This window comes from Vanellus vanellus (genome assembly GCF_965231255.1).
Source record: "Vanellus vanellus genome assembly, chromosome: 25".
In the NCBI taxonomy this organism is placed as follows: domain Eukaryota; kingdom Metazoa; phylum Chordata; class Aves; order Charadriiformes; family Charadriidae; genus Vanellus; species Vanellus vanellus.
Genome location: NC_138930.1, coordinates 180343 through 199169, shown reverse-complemented (window position 1 = coordinate 199169; position 18827 = coordinate 180343). Strand labels below are relative to the sequence as shown.

Below are 18827 nucleotides of genomic sequence, written 5' to 3'. Positions count from 1 at the left end.
AGACGTTCACCGAACCGGTCCTGCTCCCGGGGGCGGCGGGAGCCCCCCGTCCCGTTCCATCCCGTCCCGTTCCGGGGGGCGCGGCCGGAGGGGCGCTGCCCGGTGCCCCGTACCGGGCACGTTTTCCGCCGCTGTCCGGCGACGCGCGTAACACGACTCCACGGGCGCTCGGGGGAGGGGGGAGCGCGGGGGCGCGCGCGGTGGGCGGGGCCCGGCAGCCACCGCCTGGTGGGCGCTGCGGAGTGGAGCGCCCCCTGCCGGCTAGGCAGGGCCGTAACGCCGCTACACGGGCAGCCGCGACTACAGCTCCCAGCGCCCCTTGCGGCGGCGCGCGAACTACAGCTCCCGGCAGCCCGCGAGGGGTGCGTGCCGCCTCTTGCGCACTTCGCTGCGTCGTGCGTGCCGTGCGTGCCGGTGGAGCAGGCCGCAGCGGCGGGGTCGGGGCCGCGGCGATGCTGGAGGAGGCAGGCGAGGTGCTGGAGTCGGTGCTGAAGGCCTCATGTCTGCCGCTCAGCTTCCTGCTCTTCGTGCCCGCCATGCTCCTGCTCCTGGGCCCGCCGCCCGCCGCCGAGGCCGCCCACGAGTTCACGGTCTACCGCATGCAGCAGTACGAGCTGGGCGGGCAGCCCTACGGTGAGAGACTGCACGGCCCGGCCGGGCTCGGTTCAGCCTGCGCCAGGCCTTGGTCCTCCGGGAGGGCGAACCCCCGCAGCGGCTCCCTTCAGCTCCGACGGGGCCCAGTGTAGGCCGCGAAGCTGCAGGCGGCCCGGGGAGGGCGGCCCAGCCCAAGGGAGGCTGCAGGAGAGCTCGGAGGGCCCTGGGAAGCTGCAGCCAGGCCCGGGCCCGGGTCCGGACCCAGACCCACGGGAGGACGCAGGCGGGCACCATCTGGCTGAGTTTTACTGCCCAGCCTCAGCACGAGCAGGAGGGTGCTGAGACCTCCCACATGGTAACCTAGAGATGGCCAAGGACCCTGCTGCGTCCTTGCAAGCTCCTGTGTGTGGACTGAACTCTGTGTTTAAGTAGTCCATCTGCAGCCCTCTTGCATACTGGGGAACTTGGTCGTGAGCTTAGTTTTGTTCTGTTGCCTTTGACTCCTCTATTGACAGATTTATTTTTTTTTTGCTCTTCAGCCTCTTCTTCAGTCTTAATTAGTGTCTGTTGCTCCAGTGTCTCCTCATTTGAGAGTCTTTTCTTTTACAGTTCTTCCTTTATGTTACGATTGACCTCCAGTTCCTCTGTTCTGTTGCCTCCAGCCTGCTGATTGTGCAACACCTTTCTTTGAGTCAGAAACACAACCTGTTCTGCGAATCATTGAAGTGTTGTAATCCTCGACCTCCACACCCCTGTACTCACTAACCCGGAATCAAGTGTTGTTTCTGAGTCTTCTGTAGATATTTTATTCCAGAACAGGGCATTTGTTCTGTCTGTGAGTGACTCTTCCTGCTGTCTCTTTTGTGGTCTAAGTTTCAGACTTATGTTAATAGTCTGGTAGTACAGCCCCACATTTATTCTGTACTGTCCATGAGACTCGGTCTGTAGATCTTTCAGATCTTGATAAGATCAAACATCAGTAGAAATTATAAAATGGCAGCTATGTCTGCATGCTTTGTAAACACTACAGACACTACTGGTGGCTTCTGAAGATCTGAAATTATTTCTGGGTTCTTCCGTCACAGTTTCTCAAAATGCGTCTGCATCTTGAGACCTGTTGTTGACAAACCTCGCTAGATCCAAAGTAGGCTCTCTCATCGGGGTATTAAGCTATCTCTTTTCTCATGTGGTGGTAAATCTTTGTTGGCAGGCTTAATGGGTGCAGCAGGCATGTGTTTCAGCTGGCTTTGACTTTGGTTGCCTGAGTGTTCTCTCTAGCCTGGTGCTCACCAACGTATTTTGGAATATTTTGTGAACTCTTGGAAAGACACACATTGTTTTTTAAGATGCTTGCAATTTACTTTTTGTGCTGTCTCTTTTTCTGGAGCTTTTTAGCTTGGTGGATTGTGTGTTTCCTTTGTTCCTTGCCAGCCCCTTTGGGTAGCTGATATTCCTGGTCCCTATGTGTTCTGAGGCCAGGATGTCCTTTAAGATCAAAGCTATTTGTTGTTCCAGATTCTCATATTCTTTTCCAAAAAGACCAAATAGGGATTGCTGCTGACCCTTTTCTTGCTGGGTACAGATGTTTGTCAACATCAGTCAGAACAATTTAAGAACAAACTTGGACTTCCTATAATACTGTTAGAATAGGGTTCTTTAGATTATAAATGAACAATTGTTAAACAGTTATCTATAGAGAAACTACAGAAAGTCAACTTGTCTTGCCATGCTGTTAGAAAATACTGTTGGGTCTGCTCTGCTTGGATATCAGAGGGTTGTGCTGGGAGCAGAACTCTGGATCTACACTTTGCCATGTTTACACATCATTGTTTTGGGAATGGTGGAGGGATTATCCTTATTATGGGTTGTTTTTCTTTAATCAGGGGGGTGTTGTTAATATTTGTTTGTTATACAGTGTAGGAGCTCTGTGTGCAGAATTTAGATCATGCCTTAACTCCATTTTTGGTTGTGTGGCCCTCACTGATACCGTGCAGTGGAAGTGCAGATTTTTTTTGTTTACGTGATTTGACCTTTGACAAGACCAAACTAATGTTAGAGTTAAGTTAAGCCAGGTTTAAATCTAACCTTTAGCAACACTGTTATTTGGCATAGGCTTAGATGCCTTCTGGAGCACTTTGCTCCTTCCCTGGCTGCATGGGGACACAGTGTGGTGAAGTCTTCAGTGTAGGTGCCAGAGTTATAGAAGAAGAAATTGGATTTGGAGCATTACATTACAAATTGTAGGGTGGATTTGTATGTGTCTATTTATACAAGATGTCCTTGTGGTCCTCTCTTGGAGAATGATGGAGCTGCTGGCAAGCCTCCAGACTGCTGCTCTCCCAAAGGATTGCATTTTCATGTGAGAGATTTGATATACTGAAAATAAGAGTAGGAGAGAGCGAGCAGTTGAAAACAACCTGCTCATTTGTAATTTTCTCAACTATAGAAACATCCCAGTGGGTGAGCTAGAACAGCCCTTTGGACATGGGGTAGCCTTGTGTACTTTCACAAAGTGATTCTGCACAGCTTGCATCCTCTGCTTACAGACACAATCGTACAGCTGGAGGATGCATAGCAAGAGGCCAGGCTTTCTCCAGATTGCTGTCTGCAGGTATTGTGTGCAGCCTGTGTGGTTGTGGTGGGGAGGAAGACCGGAAGGTCGTTGAGGCCATGTAGTGCTGGAGTAAGGGGAGCCTGGCAGGACATGGCTGCACATATGTTGCTCTGATGGATGCAAGGAAAAAACACAATTCTGTATTCCTTCTTGGATGAGGGGGAAGAGGTGAACTTAGGTTTCTGCAAGTCCTGGCTGCTCTGAAGTTTATCGGACTGTCGCCAAGTCTGTTCTGTGAAAGAGCTAGGATCAAGCAAATGGCATGCGATGAAATCGCTTACAAAACCTCTTGCTGTTCTCTCCTCACAGGCACCAGGAGTGCAGTGCTTAACACAGAAGCCCGCACTGTAGAAGCAGATGTCCTGAGCCGCCGCTGTGTCATGATGCGGCTGGTGGACTTCTCCTATGAGCAGTACCAGAAGGCTCTCCGCCAGTCAGCTGGTGCTGTGGTGATAATCTTGCCACGATCTATCTCTTCTGTCCCTCAGGATGTTGTAAGGGTAAAAAAAAGATTCCCTTCCTCTTCTGATAGAGAAGGAGAGAGGCTTGGATTGCTGCAGGATCGAAAGCTCCTGTTGTAATGCACAACCAATCATATTCTAAATTTTTAAAAAATGGTTGTTAATTTTCTTCTGCTCTCTTGCATGTTTAGCAGATGCTAAGTTTGTGTCTCACTTAAATCCCCAGCAATTCATGGAGATAGAGCCGGAAATGCTTGCTATGGAAACCATTGTGCCAGTCTATTTTGCAGTGGAAGATGAAGAACTACTGTCTATCTATGAACAAACACGGGCTGCTTCTGCATCGCAGGGTTCTGCCTCGGCTGCAGAAGGTGAGTTCTAACAAGTAGGGGAAAGGTTTAGAGGAAGACAGGTCTGATCCCATCTCTGGGAGCAATCTGCTGTGTCATGTGCACCATGAACCAGTGTTGTGTTGCCTTCATGTTTATTCTGTCTTTGTAAAACTGCTGTGAGATTTAATGGAAAAAAACAGTATAAGAGAATTACTTGACTACATTTGGACACACAGTTGCATGGAGTTGACTTCTCAGCTTCACACTGATGGAAGTAAGACAGACAGCAAAACTCAGGTTAAAAACCACATTGAAGATGTTAAGTGACTAGAGTGTGTTTGTAGAAGCTGAAGCATTTTGTCTAACCACAAGTCCATTCAGTGCTTCCATGTATTCCTCTGTAAATAACTGTACTATCTTACTGTCTTTGTTGCTCATAATTAACTTTAAGGACTGCTGGAGAAAAGCTTTGTTTTAGCCAGCTCAAAATACTGGGATTTCAGGACAGAATGAAATTGTGTGGTCACCAGGATTCCATGTCAACACATAAACATAGGCAACAAGTGAGAGAGCTTAAATAGTTTAAAGCTGCTCTCTCCAAAGCTAAGTTAGCAAGGGAAATAAAGTGGTGAAACTTCCCCTGGTGTACTTTGTTGTTGTTGTTCTAGTTCTGCTGCACACGGCAACTGCTAATGGCTTCCAGATGGTGACCAGCGGGGCTCAAAGCAAAGCTATCAATGACTGGCTCATACCCAGTGTGGAGGTGAGTTGCATATGGACTCAAACTGGCAATATTGATGGGATGCTTTCTTTTATTGGGACTTCATCAGACATTTTGACTGATAGGGGAAGTCAGAGGAGTCCGATAAATATCTGAAGTCCTCAGAACTGAGGCCACTGCAAACTCAAAAGGCATGCAGAAGTCATGCTGTCTTTGTACAGACGCACAAGAGGTGATGCTGAGTGACACCAATCTCTTTCCTCTGCAGGGAAAGCTAACAGGGCTGGGTGGAGAAGACCTGCCCACTGTTGTGATAGTTGCCCACTATGATTCTTTTGGAGTGGCTCCAGTGAGTATTCTTTCTTCCTGCAGCTCTCTGTTCCTGTCTGTGTGTTCCTGTCCTTTTTTCCCACGTGGCCTCTGCCGCTATGTTTTTTCTTGGCCCTAAAGATGGGCAGTTATAAGCAGAGCATGGTGGTGTGCTATCTTGAAGGCTGTACTGGTACACGAAAATCAGTGTAGGGTTGTCACCTTGTCTCTGTCTCACTTCATCCTGCAGTGGCTATCACATGGCGCTGACTCCAATGGCAGTGGTATCTCAGTGCTACTGGAACTAGCCAGGCTGTTTTCCCGGCTCTACACCTACAGACGTACCCATGCTGGGTAAGAAACTGCCCTGTTCTTGGTCGAACGTGTGTAGCTGCGATCAGATAAGAAGGGCTTTTGCTCCAGACCTGTAGAGTGTTATGAGCAGCCATTTACTTCCTCTGCTCTGTTTTGTTTCCCCCTGAGTACAGTTGCTGTTAATGGCCATGCTCCTTCCTTTGGTTTCTTTGCTGTAGCTCTGCTCAAGCTTGGGGACAAGTCGGGTGGAATGATGTGGGAAGTAGATTCCATCCTCAAGCACTGGGAGCTCTCCCCTTTTGCCCCATCCTGCCATTACTTTAGTATGTAGCATGTAGGAAGCGTTTGTTAATGGACAGTTTGCCTTGAATATCAGGTGCTAGCTGTTGTGAATTCAGCACACTTCCAAGGCTGAGTAAAGGAGTTCTGTAGCCATGCAATGGCCTAAACCACAACAGCAGTGCACTAACACTTTTCTGTCTTCTTTGATGGGCAGTTATAATTTGCTGTTCTTTGCATCTGGAGGTGGCAAGTTTAATTATCAAGGAACCAAGCGGTGGCTGGAAGACAATTTGGACCACACTGGTGAGTAAGGGGCTGGCGTTCCAGCATGTTCTGTGGCAAGGCCTCTGTTAATATGCTTGTGTTGAGTGTCTAGCTTGTCAGCCCTCCTGTGAGAATCTCCTTGTGTGGGCCTTGCTTTTCTGGGATGGAAATCCCAGCGCAAAACATAGCAATAAAGGTTTGGATTTTTCTATTCCAGATTCCAGCCTGCTGCAGGACAACGTAGCATTTGTTCTCTGCCTTGATACTCTGGGCCAAGGCAATAGCCTTCATCTCCATGTCTCAAAGCCTCCAAAGGAGGGGACCTTGCAGCATGCGTTTCTGAGAGAACTGGAGATGGTAATGAAAAGCATTGTAGGTAGATGGGAACTTGGGAATTACTATGAGGAACTGCAGCTCTCCAAGACAGGAAGGAAGGAAGACATGAAGAAGGGGTTTGCCATTGAAATATTTCATGTATTGTTTATGGTCACTTAATTTGAAGTGCAGATAAATCCTCATGTCACAGTCCCAAATGAAGCAGACTAGATCTGCTGCAATTTCCACCACACTTCCTTATGGCTTGTTGCTTGTAAAAGCTACCCTGTAGTGCCAGCTTTTTTGACATTAAAACACCTTTTTAATGGCAGTAACTGCACCTTACAGTTGGAAGCATATTTACCTTCTGGAACAGAAAAAATTAGGTCTAGGTGGACTGGGCAGTGCAAGATGGGACTATGCAGTGGGCAGCGTGACACCCTGGATGGCTTGTCCTTTCCCTCAGGTCGTTGCCAGCCAGTTCCCAGAGGTGAAGTTTTCCATGGTGCACAAGAAGATAAACTTAGCTGAGGACATGCTGGCATGGGAGCATGAGCGTTTTGCAATCCGACGCTTGCCAGCATTCACCATCTCCCATCTGGAGAGCCACCGGGACAGCCTGCGCAACAGCATCATGGATAGGAGGTTAGAGGCCTTAGGGAAGGCTACAGTGGAAATCCAGCCCATAAACACAAATTGGCCTCATGACTGCATGTGTTCTGATGGTCAGAGGATGGGTGAAAAAACACTGGGAGTTGGGCTCTGGATTCAGGCTCATCTTGATGCAGTGAAAAAGGATGGTTTCTAGAGGAAGCTGATCCCATTGACAAGTCCATAATCTCTTTTGCTTTAGGGCACAAATAGACACTAAGGCACTAATCAGGAATACGAGGATCATTGCTGAGGCTTTGACAAGGGTCATCTACAACCTAACAGACAAGGTAAGAGCTGCCCATCGTGCAGTGGTAGCCAGATTTGTCCTGCCCAACCAAGCTTGCTCTCACGAATAGCCTGAGGTTGTTTTGTTTATTTTTTTCCCGTTGCAGGGAGCACCTGCAGATCTGCAGATCTTCACAGATCAGATGGTGAGCACAGTGCATTTGTGTAACCCATGGGAAGAAGGAATCAAGAGTCTGGGAGAGAGGTCTGGTCTTAGTGTATGTGTGGTTGACTCTAATTCTTTGGTGGTATTTTTCTGCAGCAGATCCAGCAGGAGCAACTGGAATCAGTGATGGACTGGTTGAGCAGTCAGCCCAGGGCTGCTCAGCTGATTGATAAAGACAGCACCTTCCTCAACACCTTAGAATATTATATGGGTCGCTACCTGAAGGATGTCAAACAGCATCATGTAAAGGCAGACAAACGGTAAGAAGAGATGAAAGAACCAGCCAGGGCATGCAAACTGGTTTCCCCCTTCAATTAACTGCTATGCAAGGTGGTCATGCTTACCTGTCTCTGGTTGGATGAATTCCTTGGAAACAGAGCTCTGGGCTGTCCTTACTGCAGTGTCAAGAGGTGTAATACAACCTGAAGAATTTCTTCTTTTCACAGGGACCCTGAGTTTGTTTTCTATGACCAGCTGAAACAGGTGATGAATGCATACAGGTATGGAATTTCCTTGGGCACGTTGGGCTACTGTCTCACTCTGGCAGTACCTGCTGTAGCAATTTCATGTGTTCGTTCTTTATTGCAGGGTCAAGCCAGCGATCTTTGACTTGCTTCTGGCTGTCTGTATTGCAGCCTACCTTGGTGTTGCCTATGTTGCAGTGCAGGTAAGAGAAGAGAAGCAGGAAACAAATGTATTTTTTTCCTCATAAATCACATTAGCTACAGTAACTAATGCTCACACAGTCCCAGCACCAAAGTTGGAACAATAATGCCACCCTACTCTAAAAATAGTAATCCAAAATGGCTGGCTGTTTTGATGTCTATGTTTTTGAGTATCTGTTGGCTGTGCTGAAGGCAATCTCTTGCCATTCTAGTGCAAAACTATTTTATAGAGCTCCTTCTCTTGGTCAAGGACACACACAACTCATCTGTTAAGCTATTTTGGCTATGTAACAGCTTCAGACCGAAACTTCTCAAGGTAACTAAAATCTGCTGTAATGTTGAAGATTTGCAGCTTGTAGTAAGTTAGGAGTGTTAGGATGTTTTTCCAGTATCTGAACTTGGGATGCAGCTTAGAAATGCACCTTCAGGGTTTGGTTTGGTTTTGTTTTTCAATAAAAACATCTTGTGTCCATACTCTTGGAAATGTGATACTCCATGCCTTGGCCAGGCAGCTTAAGTTTAGTGTCTTTGTTTAAGTATTAAAGCCACTGTGAGCTAGGTTTCTGATCCCAGCTGGGTTCTCTGAAGAAGATGAATGCAAGGGAAGCATTTTAGGTCAATATAAGTGTTGATCTCTTCATGTTATTTGTGTTTGGGAAAACAACAAGCACTTAAAAATCTGATGTAACAACATAAACAGAAGGGAAAACATACACTTTGATTTCTGTCAGCTATCTTCATTACGTTTGCTATTACAAATTATTTGAAGCCTGGTTCTTGTTATATCTGTCAAATATCTGAAGTAGCTGTTGTTGAATCAAAATGCAATTAATCAAAGCAGAATCAAAAGAGGAATTAAGTGAATTTCTAAGTCTGTGGTGAAAGAGAAGATCCAGCTAATGGATTGTGAACTACTGGGAATCTCTGTGTTTGCCTGGTTCGCTTTTACATTCCTGAAACTGCTAACAGCAGTGTTTCTGTAGTGATCGGTATCATGCATGTGTTGAAATCTGAAGCTTTCTCCTCCCCTTCAGTAGGAAGAGAATTGCATAAAAAAACCCCATGACAAAATGTAAAATTTTTAACAAGTGTTTGCAGCTTCACAGTGGGGGTGATACAGGTCTGCACAAACACTTCTGTAAGCCATGACTTTCTGTACAATGTCAGGTGACTGGCTTCATTGTAATAATTCCTCCTAATTCAACAAGTCCCACTCTTTCTTCAAGATGAGAGTGCTAGTGGATGATCCAAACAGGGTATTGTATTTGCACATTAGTATTGTTTTAAGCCTTCTAGTAAGTTTTCTCTCTTTGTAGAACACAATCATTTAATTAGAATTTGTAAGGACTTGTGGTTACTTATTTTCCTTCTGTTTCTAGCACTTTGGTCTCCTTTACAAGATGATACAGAGATTATCCCTTAAAACCAAGCAGCAGTGAAGCAACGAGTCATCACCCATACAGCAGCACTGAGCCATCGGTGAGCCCATCAGGAACCTCCTGCCTTCCATTGAATCCTGCTGTTTCTCTTCCTCTGTCTCCTCTTTGCTACTCTATAGAGGGGAGGAAGGCAGAAAGAAAATGAAATTTTAACTCTTGTGCACCTTTTAAGTGCTTTTCTTCACCTTCTTCCCCTGACTTGGACCATGTCTGTTTTCCTTTGCTTTTTGGCAAGGGGGAGGCTCAGCAACTTCCTGCAGGTTGTTTAACCATTGAACGGCTGATTCTGAGCAGTTTTTATGAGTGTAAAACCAAGTCCAGCACCTTCATGGACACATGTGCCATACAGCCAACTTGGAAACTGAAACTACAGAGTAGAGTGATGTGTTATCTCTGCCCAGCAAACAAGGACACAGAGCAGTTGTTTAAAAGGAAAAAAAGTGCATATGCAAATTGAAGATAATACTATTAGTATGTTTTATTATGGCACCTCTTCATTACGTTCACTGCCTGTGTTTAGGAAGGTGTGCTGATCATGCAGTGTCTGCAGCAAGACTGTTCTTGCATTTTGTTTAGACTGTGCGATAATTCATTTCCTTTTAGGAGGTGCATTGTAAACGATCTGACTGTTACTGACAGAATGAGGAAAGATTGTTAAAACGGGTTCCTTGCATTAGGGTTCTATACAGGTTCTCTCCTGTCTATTGGAGGATGTATTTTGCTGTGTACTTGACTTCTTTTAAAATGTATCGTCTTTGAACAGTTGCCACCACTCTGTGCTAAACTCTTGCTTGGTTTTTAAGGGGTGTTCTGTAGTCCCAACTGCTGCAGGACCATGTTCTGTGCTCTTCCATTTGTTTTAGCAAGCTGGTTATATTAATAGCAAGAGCAGCCCAGCTCCTGCTGACCTCTGGTCTGTAATGTCTTCAGTCTTCATTCCTCAGTTTTCACTTCCAGATGCGTTCTGGATTTTGAGGTGTTTTGCCATGTTCACCTGCATCTCAGGGTCTCATTTCATGTTTTTCAGCTCTATTATTTCTGGAAACACTGTTCCTGGCTGCACGTACGAACAAGTTCCCAAAGTGCTTGTTGCTGCCCTTTCATGTGCTGCCACCAGTATGTATGAAGGGAGGCAGGTCATTTAGCTATTAAAAAGCAAAACAAAACAAAAAATGAAGTTTTATGAATGTCATTTTAAACATGGCTGTTTCTAGAACTGTACCAAAGGAGTGTATCTTGGAACACATGCTCTCTGTTACTTTTATCCTTGAGCAAGCCTTATTTTTAATTTGTTGATGCTTCTGGATGGGTAGAGCTATGTAGTTGCCCAAAATAGTTGCCAGTGCTGTACAAAGATCAGGAGGGCTGGGTAACCAGTTGCTCAAGCCTTGTCATGATCTTAGGTCTTTCCTGAATTCCACCATGCAAGGTAAGCAGGATACTTGTCACCACTTTCTGGCAAAAGTTGAGTGCCCTTTCTAGTCAGTGTTGCACTTTGTTTACCCTCAAGTTCCCCTGAAAAATGTATCAAGATACTGACTACAAGTCCTAAGCTAGTTGTAGTTCTAGAATATGTCCTGATTGATAACTACGGTCCTGACACTCAACAATGTTTGAGTCCTTTCTGTAAGTTGTTCTATGCACATGAGGTCTCTTCACAGGTCACAGCAACTATATTTTTTTTTAAAAATTACTACTTGTATTTAAAACAGCATCATTTACAGAGGCTGAAAAGCTCTTGTGGGTTTGAATGAAGGTGTGCCCTTTTTCACATGCAAGGAAGATTCGAGCTGTGCATCCATGTCTGCACCACAGCTGCTGTGCATGTGGTGGTTAGAAAAGGGGTTGTTGTGGCCAGTCACTGTCCTTGTCCTTTGGATGGGGACCAAAGCACTGATTTCCATCCATCTTTGTTTGTTTCACTGTAGTCTTCTTCTTGGAGTACCCTTATCCCATGATGTGCTTTCTGCTACTGTAGATGTGTAGCAACTCATTTTTTTAAAGGGTCTTGTCTTTTCCAGGAGAGCATGCTGATGTCAGTGGCTCACTGTAATGTCAGCAGGTAGCATAGTACGAAGCACTCTTGAAATATCAGCCCTACAGGGAAACTTGTCTTTTCCTGATCTTTTGAGTGCTTATTTAAAATACGTCTCTGCATGCATGAAGTGTTTGTGACACTCCTCTGCCAAATGAATTTATAATGACTTCAGAAATTGCTGGAGTGGCTGGAAGAAGAGCCTTGATTGTTTTCCACTGGGTTTTATGCTCTTTCCTTGGAGACTGCATATGCTGTGTAGTGGGAAGGTGCATGCTCTGGGCTGTAGGTTCAGAACAGGGGCTATCTGAAGAACTACTCTGTAGGTTCTGAAAATCTGGAAGTAGTTTCAGAAGCTTCCAGCTGCATCATACATTTCTAGTGTGTTACAGTTGGAGAGGGGGTGTTCCCTATAATCTAGAAGATTACTTAACCAGGCTTAATGAAACTCTCTTACTTCGCTGAGAAAAATTGAAAAGAACAAAATTATTGGCAAACCTGCTGCAGCTTGACTTGATGCATATAAAATTTGCAAGTAGTGGGCAAGAGAGAACAGAACAGGCCCAGAGCATTCTTCCTTGCAGTGGAGCTTGTCAACCTTCCGTCTTCCAGATTGAGAAGCTCAAAGTTCAGACTCAAAAACTTCCACCAAGGCAACGCAGTGTGGTTGCAGTTATGTCCCTGTCAAGGTTGTAGCATTAAAGCAAACACTTTAGCTCCTTGTGGTCTCAACAGTAAACTGCTAACACTCGATAAAGTGCCAGAAGCCAGTGGCAGCTATGTAAAAGGTGGATAGAGGTAAATGAGGAGAGTTCATAAACCTACAGGGCAATTGGGATAGTACATCGCTGTCTCCCACACACGGGTAATTTGTCCTATAATCTGATTGGATACATTTTGTGCTCAAGCTGGCAGCCTTAGAAAGTAGTTTTTACTACAGATAAGGTTTTATGCTTTTGATCAAAGTGCATGTGCACTGAAACATTCTATGCTCAAATCTGAGATAGTCAAATTCCAACTTTCTCATAGCTGGAACAGAGTGCCCATCCTGGGAGTGAGCTTGCGTCCCACATTGCTTTTTCCTTTGGGAAGTTGACAGAGAAGCTTGTAAGTAGACCCTGCTATTCTACTAGGTCTTGAAATAACACGAAAAATGGTGCTGATCCATATTGCAGCATGTCTGATCAATTCTGTCACCAACATGACATGCAAAGGCAGAAATACAGCAGCTGTTCAGGTAAAATAAAAGTTCTCCACAACATCATGGAAGAGCTCTGTGTAGCTGATTCTTGTTGCCCCTATTTTTACCTATTATTTTCATCAGGAGATTGCCTGGCCTGGAAGGAAAAAACATGGAAAGCATATGTGCACATATACACAAATGGCTAGCAGTTGATGCTTTTAGCCGTAAAACAAATTTCTTTGCAGTCTGTCTGACTTCACCTGTTGTCTTGGTGCTGTCAAAGTCTGCAGCTCACAACAATTGGTTTTCCAACAAGATTTAAGCACTGAAGTTGTTAATTTCTTCTGTCCACTCCCACCCACACAAGCACTTATGGGGATTATATGCAAATAGTTTGGACTATTGTAGTTGATCCTCCAAACAAGAGAGGTTGGTTCAATATTATGAAATAAGTACTCCTATGCAATATGAGGTCCACCCTTGTACTCAGTGCCAAGAGGAAAGACCCTGAAGCCAAATTGGAACTCGGTACCCCACTATTTGTTGCTGGAGGAGTCGACACAGTCTATTTAGATGTTTAAAAGCACAGATACCCAAAATTGTTGTGGGGCTTGGTTTTGGAGGTTTTTGTTTGTTTGTTTGTTTTAAATCATGCAGCCTCTTGTTGTTAATAGCACAAGCCAAAATACCAAGCTTCTCTGGCACCTTGTGGCCAAGTTGGGGTTTATGTTTAAGAGCCATTCAGTCTTGACTTACTGATCTGAAATGATGGGGGTGCTACTATAGGTGTCAGTAAATTGAGCCTCTGAGTACTCAAGTGTGGGCTCCTGCTTGCTCACTTGGATCTGTTTAGTTCCTATTTGTAGTTATTGGATAGCGACTTCAAGGTTATAATCTGGAATATTTGCAGCTCAGGAAAAAAAGTTGATTTATCTGGCAATGTTAACTCAATTATTTCTCTCTTGTGTGTTCTAAAGAACAAATGTATGTTGAGATGAATATTTAAAAGCTAATAGACAATTCGATGCAGTTGATTTACATATTTTTTCAGACTATAAATGTAATAATATTTAATTATTTTAACATTTTTAATTTCCTTATTTGTTTGTCCTCTTTTCCCTTGGAAAAATAAACCGCATGAGTAGGTTTGATGAAAAGATTTGTTGTAGAACTATTTGCTGCTGGAAGCTCAAAAAAATGGAATCCCCTTGCGTTATTTGAAGGAATAGGCCCCCTGCAAAAAGGGAGAAAATGCAGATGTTTAAGAGCTTATAGCATCCCTTCTGTATAGTCAAAAGTAAAACGGTGTGACAGAAAACATTTAGAGACCCTGAGCAAGATTCCAGCACCTTGGGGTGAGCAGATTCCCATTTATTTGAAGGGCTTGTGCTGATTTGAAGCAATTAAAGTTTCTAGGCAAGACAGCTCCAATACTGTGAAAAATTGGCTACCTGAGGAGCCAACACAGTGTATGGTAGTGGTAGATCTTGTGCCTCTGTCATTACCAAATGACTTTTTGAACACTTATGAACTATTTGTTTAAATTATAAACATGGCAGGAGATCTGTTATCTGAGCGTGAGTCACCCCAACTCTTGCACACCTCAGCGGTCGCGGTTGTAGAGTGGGAAACTGACCTAAACCCAACAGGAGGGGAAGACTCCTCACAACGGCCGACTACCGGAGAGGTTCTCCTGGGCGAGACCTTTCCTCCCCGCAGCCCCTTCCTCCGTGCTCAGGGCCGAGCCGCGCTGTCTGCCCTGCCCGCCCTCTCGGCTCCCCGCAGGCTGGCTGAAGGAGGCTGTGCTCCTGCCGCTGGGGCCCTGGAGCCACTGGTCCAATCTGCCCAGTCCCGGGCGCGCCCTTCTCTGCTGTGTCCCATATGCCTTTCTGGGCCGTGTCCCGGTGTTCCCTGGGCGACCTGGGGCAGGGCGGGGGAGCCCGGACAGCCGCCGGGCCGGAGCGTGTTCTGGTGCCCGCCGGCTGTAGAGCCCACCCCGCCCGGGCCAGGCCGGCTCTTACTGGCTGTGGCTCAGCCCCGCGACGGCTCTCCGCCCTCCGGGCCCGGGCCGACCTCCGGGCTCCCCGCCCGGTCCGCCGCGAGACTCGGGGACAGCAGCGCGCCCGCAGGCACGGGGCTCGCCGCGTCCGCCCCGCCCCGCCCTGCCGCGCGGCGATTGGCCGGATTGCAGCGGGGGCAGCGCCGGGAGCCGCGCGATTGGGGGTCGGCGGTGAGGGGCGGGGCTCGGCTCTTCTAGGCGGCGGCGGGCCGTAGGCGCGCTGCAGGCGCCGCGCTAGGTCAGGTACGAGCAGCGCTGGGGAGGGTCGGCCCCGTCCCCGTCCCCGTCCCCGTCCCCGTCCCCGTCCCCGTCCGCTCCGGGGCTGACTGGCTCTTCCCGTAGGATGCCCAAGGCCAAGGAGTTGGCGGGGACGAGCAGTTCGGAGAGCGGCCCGGAGGAGGAGGTGAAGGTATTGCCACCCCGGGGAGAAGGGAGAGCCGCCAGCGGAGCTTCCCGGTTGGGTCTCGGTCCCTTGCACAGGTGACCTGCCTCTCCCTCCCGCAGGGCAGGCAGGGGCTCGGCGGCGCCCCCTCTCCCCCCACCGGCACCAGAGGCACCTGACGGTCGCAGTGTACCCTGCTTGCGGACCCTGACACCGGTGTGCTGTGGGGGCTCGGGTGCAGCCCGGCAGATGGGCTGTGGTTCAGACCGGGCTGTTCAAACTGCTGATCTCTCTTTCTAGAAAAGAAAGAAAGAAAAGTCTTCTAAGTCAGAGAAAAGGCTCAAAACAGAGGCAAAACCTTCGAAGCTGACAGAAGAAACTCCAGGACAAGGCAGTGAAGAGGAGGGCATGTTCCAGGTATGGATGGCAGCGATCCATTCTAGGAACGCACCTTCCTTCTCATCTTTATACAGGTCTCCCCTGTACCTCCTCCACTTGGAGCAGAGCATTTTTGTAGCTGAGCTGACTGCCCGGGGTGCTGCTGTTCCTTCCCTAGTCCTTTGGCACGTTGAGTGACCCAACAGGCCCTGCGGGCTGAAGAGCAGCTTCTTGCAGGGCTGGGTCTAATATAGGCTCTGTGTCACCGCAGATTGGGAAGATGCGTTATGTCAGAGTGTCCTGCTTCAAGGGGAAGGTCCTCGTGGACATCAGGGAGTTCTACACTGACAAGGAGGGCAGCATGAAACCGGGGAGGAAAGGTACAACCGTGTTTGCTGGTGGCAGCTGGGGGCCACGCTGGCCTCCACCTCAGCTGCTGGCTCTCCAGCTCCAGCTTAGCCAGTCTCTCTCGGTGATAGGGAGACCAGTGCGTGCTACACTGAGGGACCGGGGAGCTGAGCAAACCACACGGGAGGGCTTAGCACTTTCTCAGCCTGGGTGGCAACAACTGAAGAAAAGCACAAAGAATGAGTGTGTGTGAGTCTCTGGTGAGATCTGGAGCATGGCAGGACCGCTCTGAGAAGTAGTTCGGGCAGCTGCTGTGCAGGACCCTGGTTCCACCTCTGATCGCCAGTCCTTTCTCTTGCTCTTGGCAGGGGCAGAGCTGCAAGGTGGAAGAGGGGAGGCTGAAGACACCGGGTCCAATACTGCTTCCTTGTGTCCTACTGCTAGCTGACAAACTTGTGTTTTGGTACTGGTGATGCCTTTGGCAAAAAGGTGGCATTTTGTGTGTTTGCTCCAAATCTGTAGCAGGGAGAGTCTCCCAGAAGTAAATCCATTCTTCTCTATCTGGGTGGGGACGGGAAGGTTAAGACCCTTCTGGATCCCTACCAAGGCACTCCAGTGCTGCTGTATTAAGTGTTCCTTATTCTTTTGGCAAGGTGTCTGACAATGTGATGTAGGGGCACAACTTGGGTAGCCCATCATGGCAGCACTACCTGAGTAGGCGATGCAAGGAAAGGCTGCTGGAGAAGGGAAGACACTTTTCTCCAGAGCTCCTCAACTGATGAGTCAACACTCAAGCCTTTTGCTTTGGGACTTTGATAGTGACTTGCCACCTTGCCTTGTAGTTCACAGGCCCTGGACTCTTTTCACCTGTCCCATGTGTTGTGCCCAGCAAAGATTCAGTTAATGTGGGGTTTCTTGAGGAACCTTTTGGTCTTTGCTATAGATTTTTGTGTCAGGGCAGACAAATTTATTTCAGCTCACTTTGCTTCATAACCACTAAGCATGGTTTTCCTTCCAGAAATTAATTTCCTTCAGGGAAGTTACAAGTATAAATTACTCATTTAGAGGGAACTATGTAACCTGTAATGAAAATGGGAAGCAAAGTCCTCAAGCTTTTCTGTGCCATTGGGGGCAGAGAGGGAAAGGAGCATTATGAACTCCTTCCAGGCTGGAAAAAGCACATTCACAACGTAAGACAGTTAAAACAGAGATCATGAAGAAATGTTTTTTCATTTAAATACTGCCTCTGCTGTTTTTCTCAAGAGTTCTTGGCCCCTGATCTTTATCTAGAGAATTTAATAAAGCTTGGGCCCTAGTTCTTTAGTGTGGTTCTTAACAAAGCCAAAAGGAACAAGTTGACAACATCTGTCTGGAACACATGCAGCAATTCCACTACCGTGTTTGTTTTGTAAGGGAGAGGGACAGGACATCAAGACCTTATCTCTGCTGGATCTTAAAAAGAAGCTAGTTCTTCTCTAGTGTTTAAGCCACACTAGGGAGTTCTTGTTAGCAGCAGTTTTTTTTTAGAGCTGGAGTTGGCATTATTTCCTTTGGGCAGTTGAAGGGATGGTGTCCTAATTGTTGTGTGGAGTAAGGTTCTCCTAGAATTTCTTCCCAGCTCATGTGGGTGGGAATTTGTACTAGGGAATGGGCTGTAAGAAGCTGTGGGAATCTTGAAAGGGAATTTGAGCTTATATTCTCATATGGTGCTTGTGTGATAGCACTGAGTACTCCTTGGTATGGATGCTGAAGTGCTGGCACAACTGCCAGGCTTAGAAGGCTGCTTCTGTTTCTGGTCTGTGCCTCTGCCTCAGATTCCAACTTTCCCTTCTGTAGCCAGTCTGAAGGAGCCAATCTGGTGTGCTACTTGATGCTTACCCCTTGCTTCCTCTGAAACCTCTTCTTCTGCTGTTTCTAGGGATTGCCCTGTCTGCAGAACAGTGGAACCAGCTGAAGGAGATAATTCCTGAGATTGATGCTGCAGTCAAGAAATTATAAGATGAAGAATCTTGGACACCTTAAATCTGTTTCCTTTCCCTTAAGTGCACTGACAGCTATAAAGTCAAGGATTCTCATCTGGACCCTTCCCCTCACCTTGCTGGGGTTTCCTCACTGAGGTGGTGGTCATGCTGAAAAGACCAGAGACTCTTCTATTTTCAAGTAGTCTGTAATGAGCACCTGGAACTAGAGCCAGTGCTGTGAAGTGAGACTTCAGCACCTCTGGTCTCAAGCAGATTCGAGGTCTGTGCTGGTGAGGGACATGACCCCAACCTGGCTTTTCAGGGGTCGATGGCTTCAAGTCTACCTGGTGGAATGCTTTATCTGCTCTACATCTGTTACTGTGTTCCACTTGGTTGACTGTTGAGCAAGATGGTTTGTATACCTCATGTGGGCATCCTCTGCATTTCCTCCATATGTCGTTCTGGCTATTTCAAGTACTTTCTGTGTTGTTAAGGGTGGTTTGGTGTTTTGGGGGTTTAATTTGGGGTTGGGTTTTTTTTTTTTTTGAGTGAAGAAAGGTGTTATTATACTTTAGCAACTGGTTTGTCTGTAGAGGGTGAATATGCACAATAAATGTGTTTGCATTATAAAAAGGAGAGGTGTAGTGTTTCACAGGCTGGCATCTCAACTCTTTGTTTCAGGCACCGTTCTTTGTAGGTTGCTGTTGGATTTCTCTTTCAGGAGAGGGCTCTGTAGTGTTTATCTCATGATATATTCCCAATAATCCTGCTATACAGAAGCAGTCAGACAGCAGTCTACTCCAGGTCACGGGAAGAGCAAACTAGAATGTGAATCATTCAAAGGAACTGGTAATGAGGAGGCCTATTAAATAGAGGGGAAATTAAATGGCTAAGGAGGAAAAAGAATATTCCTTTCCCTGTGGCAGAGAAAAATGACAAGCTATGGAAAGAGTGGAAAGAGGATATTTTATGCTTGAGCTCTAAATGGATCCCACTCTGGGATCAGCTGCAGCAAGCGCAGCCTTCCTCAGCCAGACTTTTCCAGACTTTTCAACAGCTTGCGTC

At 46.9% G+C, this 18827-nt stretch overlaps 2 protein-coding genes across 4 annotated transcripts; both read left to right on the top strand.

Moving 5' to 3' along the window:
* The first annotated feature begins 389 nt into the window (after positions 1-389).
* On the top strand, positions 390-13791 carry NCLN (nicalin). 2 transcript variants are annotated; one of them, XM_082495621.1, is made up of 16 exons: positions 390-633; positions 3518-3708; positions 3896-4040; positions 4670-4764; positions 4991-5071; positions 5282-5385; positions 5843-5931; positions 6110-6249; positions 6674-6852; positions 7061-7148; positions 7254-7292; positions 7409-7572; positions 7759-7812; positions 7901-7979; positions 9357-9456; positions 10444-13791. In XM_082495621.1, the coding sequence occupies exons 1-15, from the start codon at positions 453-455 to the stop codon at positions 9414-9416; spliced, it is 1689 nt and encodes a 562-aa protein (XP_082351747.1). In that variant the 5' UTR covers positions 390-452; the 3' UTR covers positions 9417-9456; positions 10444-13791. The 2 variants fall into 2 exon arrangements, with proteins under 2 accessions (XP_082351747.1, XP_082351746.1); XM_082495620.1 differs by having other exon boundaries at positions 9357-13791.
* A 1108-nt stretch (positions 13792-14899) lies between these two features.
* On the top strand, positions 14900-18355 carry LOC309681701 (activated RNA polymerase II transcriptional coactivator p15-like). 2 transcript variants are annotated; one of them, XM_082495627.1, is made up of 6 exons: positions 14900-14936; positions 15036-15102; positions 15376-15492; positions 15725-15833; positions 16170-16290; positions 17720-18355. In XM_082495627.1, exons 2-5 carry the CDS (start codon positions 15037-15039, stop codon positions 16247-16249), a joined length of 372 nt encoding a protein of 123 aa, XP_082351753.1. In that variant the 5' UTR covers positions 14900-14936; position 15036; the 3' UTR covers positions 16250-16290; positions 17720-18355. The 2 variants fall into 2 exon arrangements, with proteins under 2 accessions (XP_082351753.1, XP_082351754.1); XM_082495628.1 differs by lacking the exon at positions 16170-16290.
* The last annotated feature ends 472 nt before the right edge of the window (positions 18356-18827 follow it).

What these genes read in the sequence shown, in the direction of transcription:
- NCLN (XM_082495621.1), top strand. Translation starts at nt 453, where the DNA reads ATGCTGGAGGAGGCAGGCGAGGTGCTGGAGTCGGTGCTGAAGGCCTCA. An exon ending in AGATCTTCACAGATCAGATG is followed by an intron (nt 7,293 to 7,408) that starts GTGAGCACAGTG and finishes ATTTTTCTGCAG; the next exon opens with CAGATCCAGCAGGAGCAACT. An exon ending in TTGCCTATGTTGCAGTGCAG is followed by an intron (nt 7,980 to 9,356) that starts GTAAGAGAAGAG and finishes TTCTGTTTCTAG; the next exon opens with CACTTTGGTCTCCTTTACAA.
- LOC309681701 (XM_082495628.1), top strand. Translation starts at nt 15,037, where the DNA reads ATGCCCAAGGCCAAGGAGTTGGCGGGGACGAGCAGTTCGGAGAGCGGC. An exon ending in AAGAGGAGGGCATGTTCCAG is followed by an intron (nt 15,493 to 15,724) that starts GTATGGATGGCA and finishes GTGTCACCGCAG; the next exon opens with ATTGGGAAGATGCGTTATGT. An exon ending in CATGAAACCGGGGAGGAAAG is followed by an intron (nt 15,834 to 17,719) that starts GTACAACCGTGT and finishes TGCTGTTTCTAG; the next exon opens with GGATTGCCCTGTCTGCAGAA.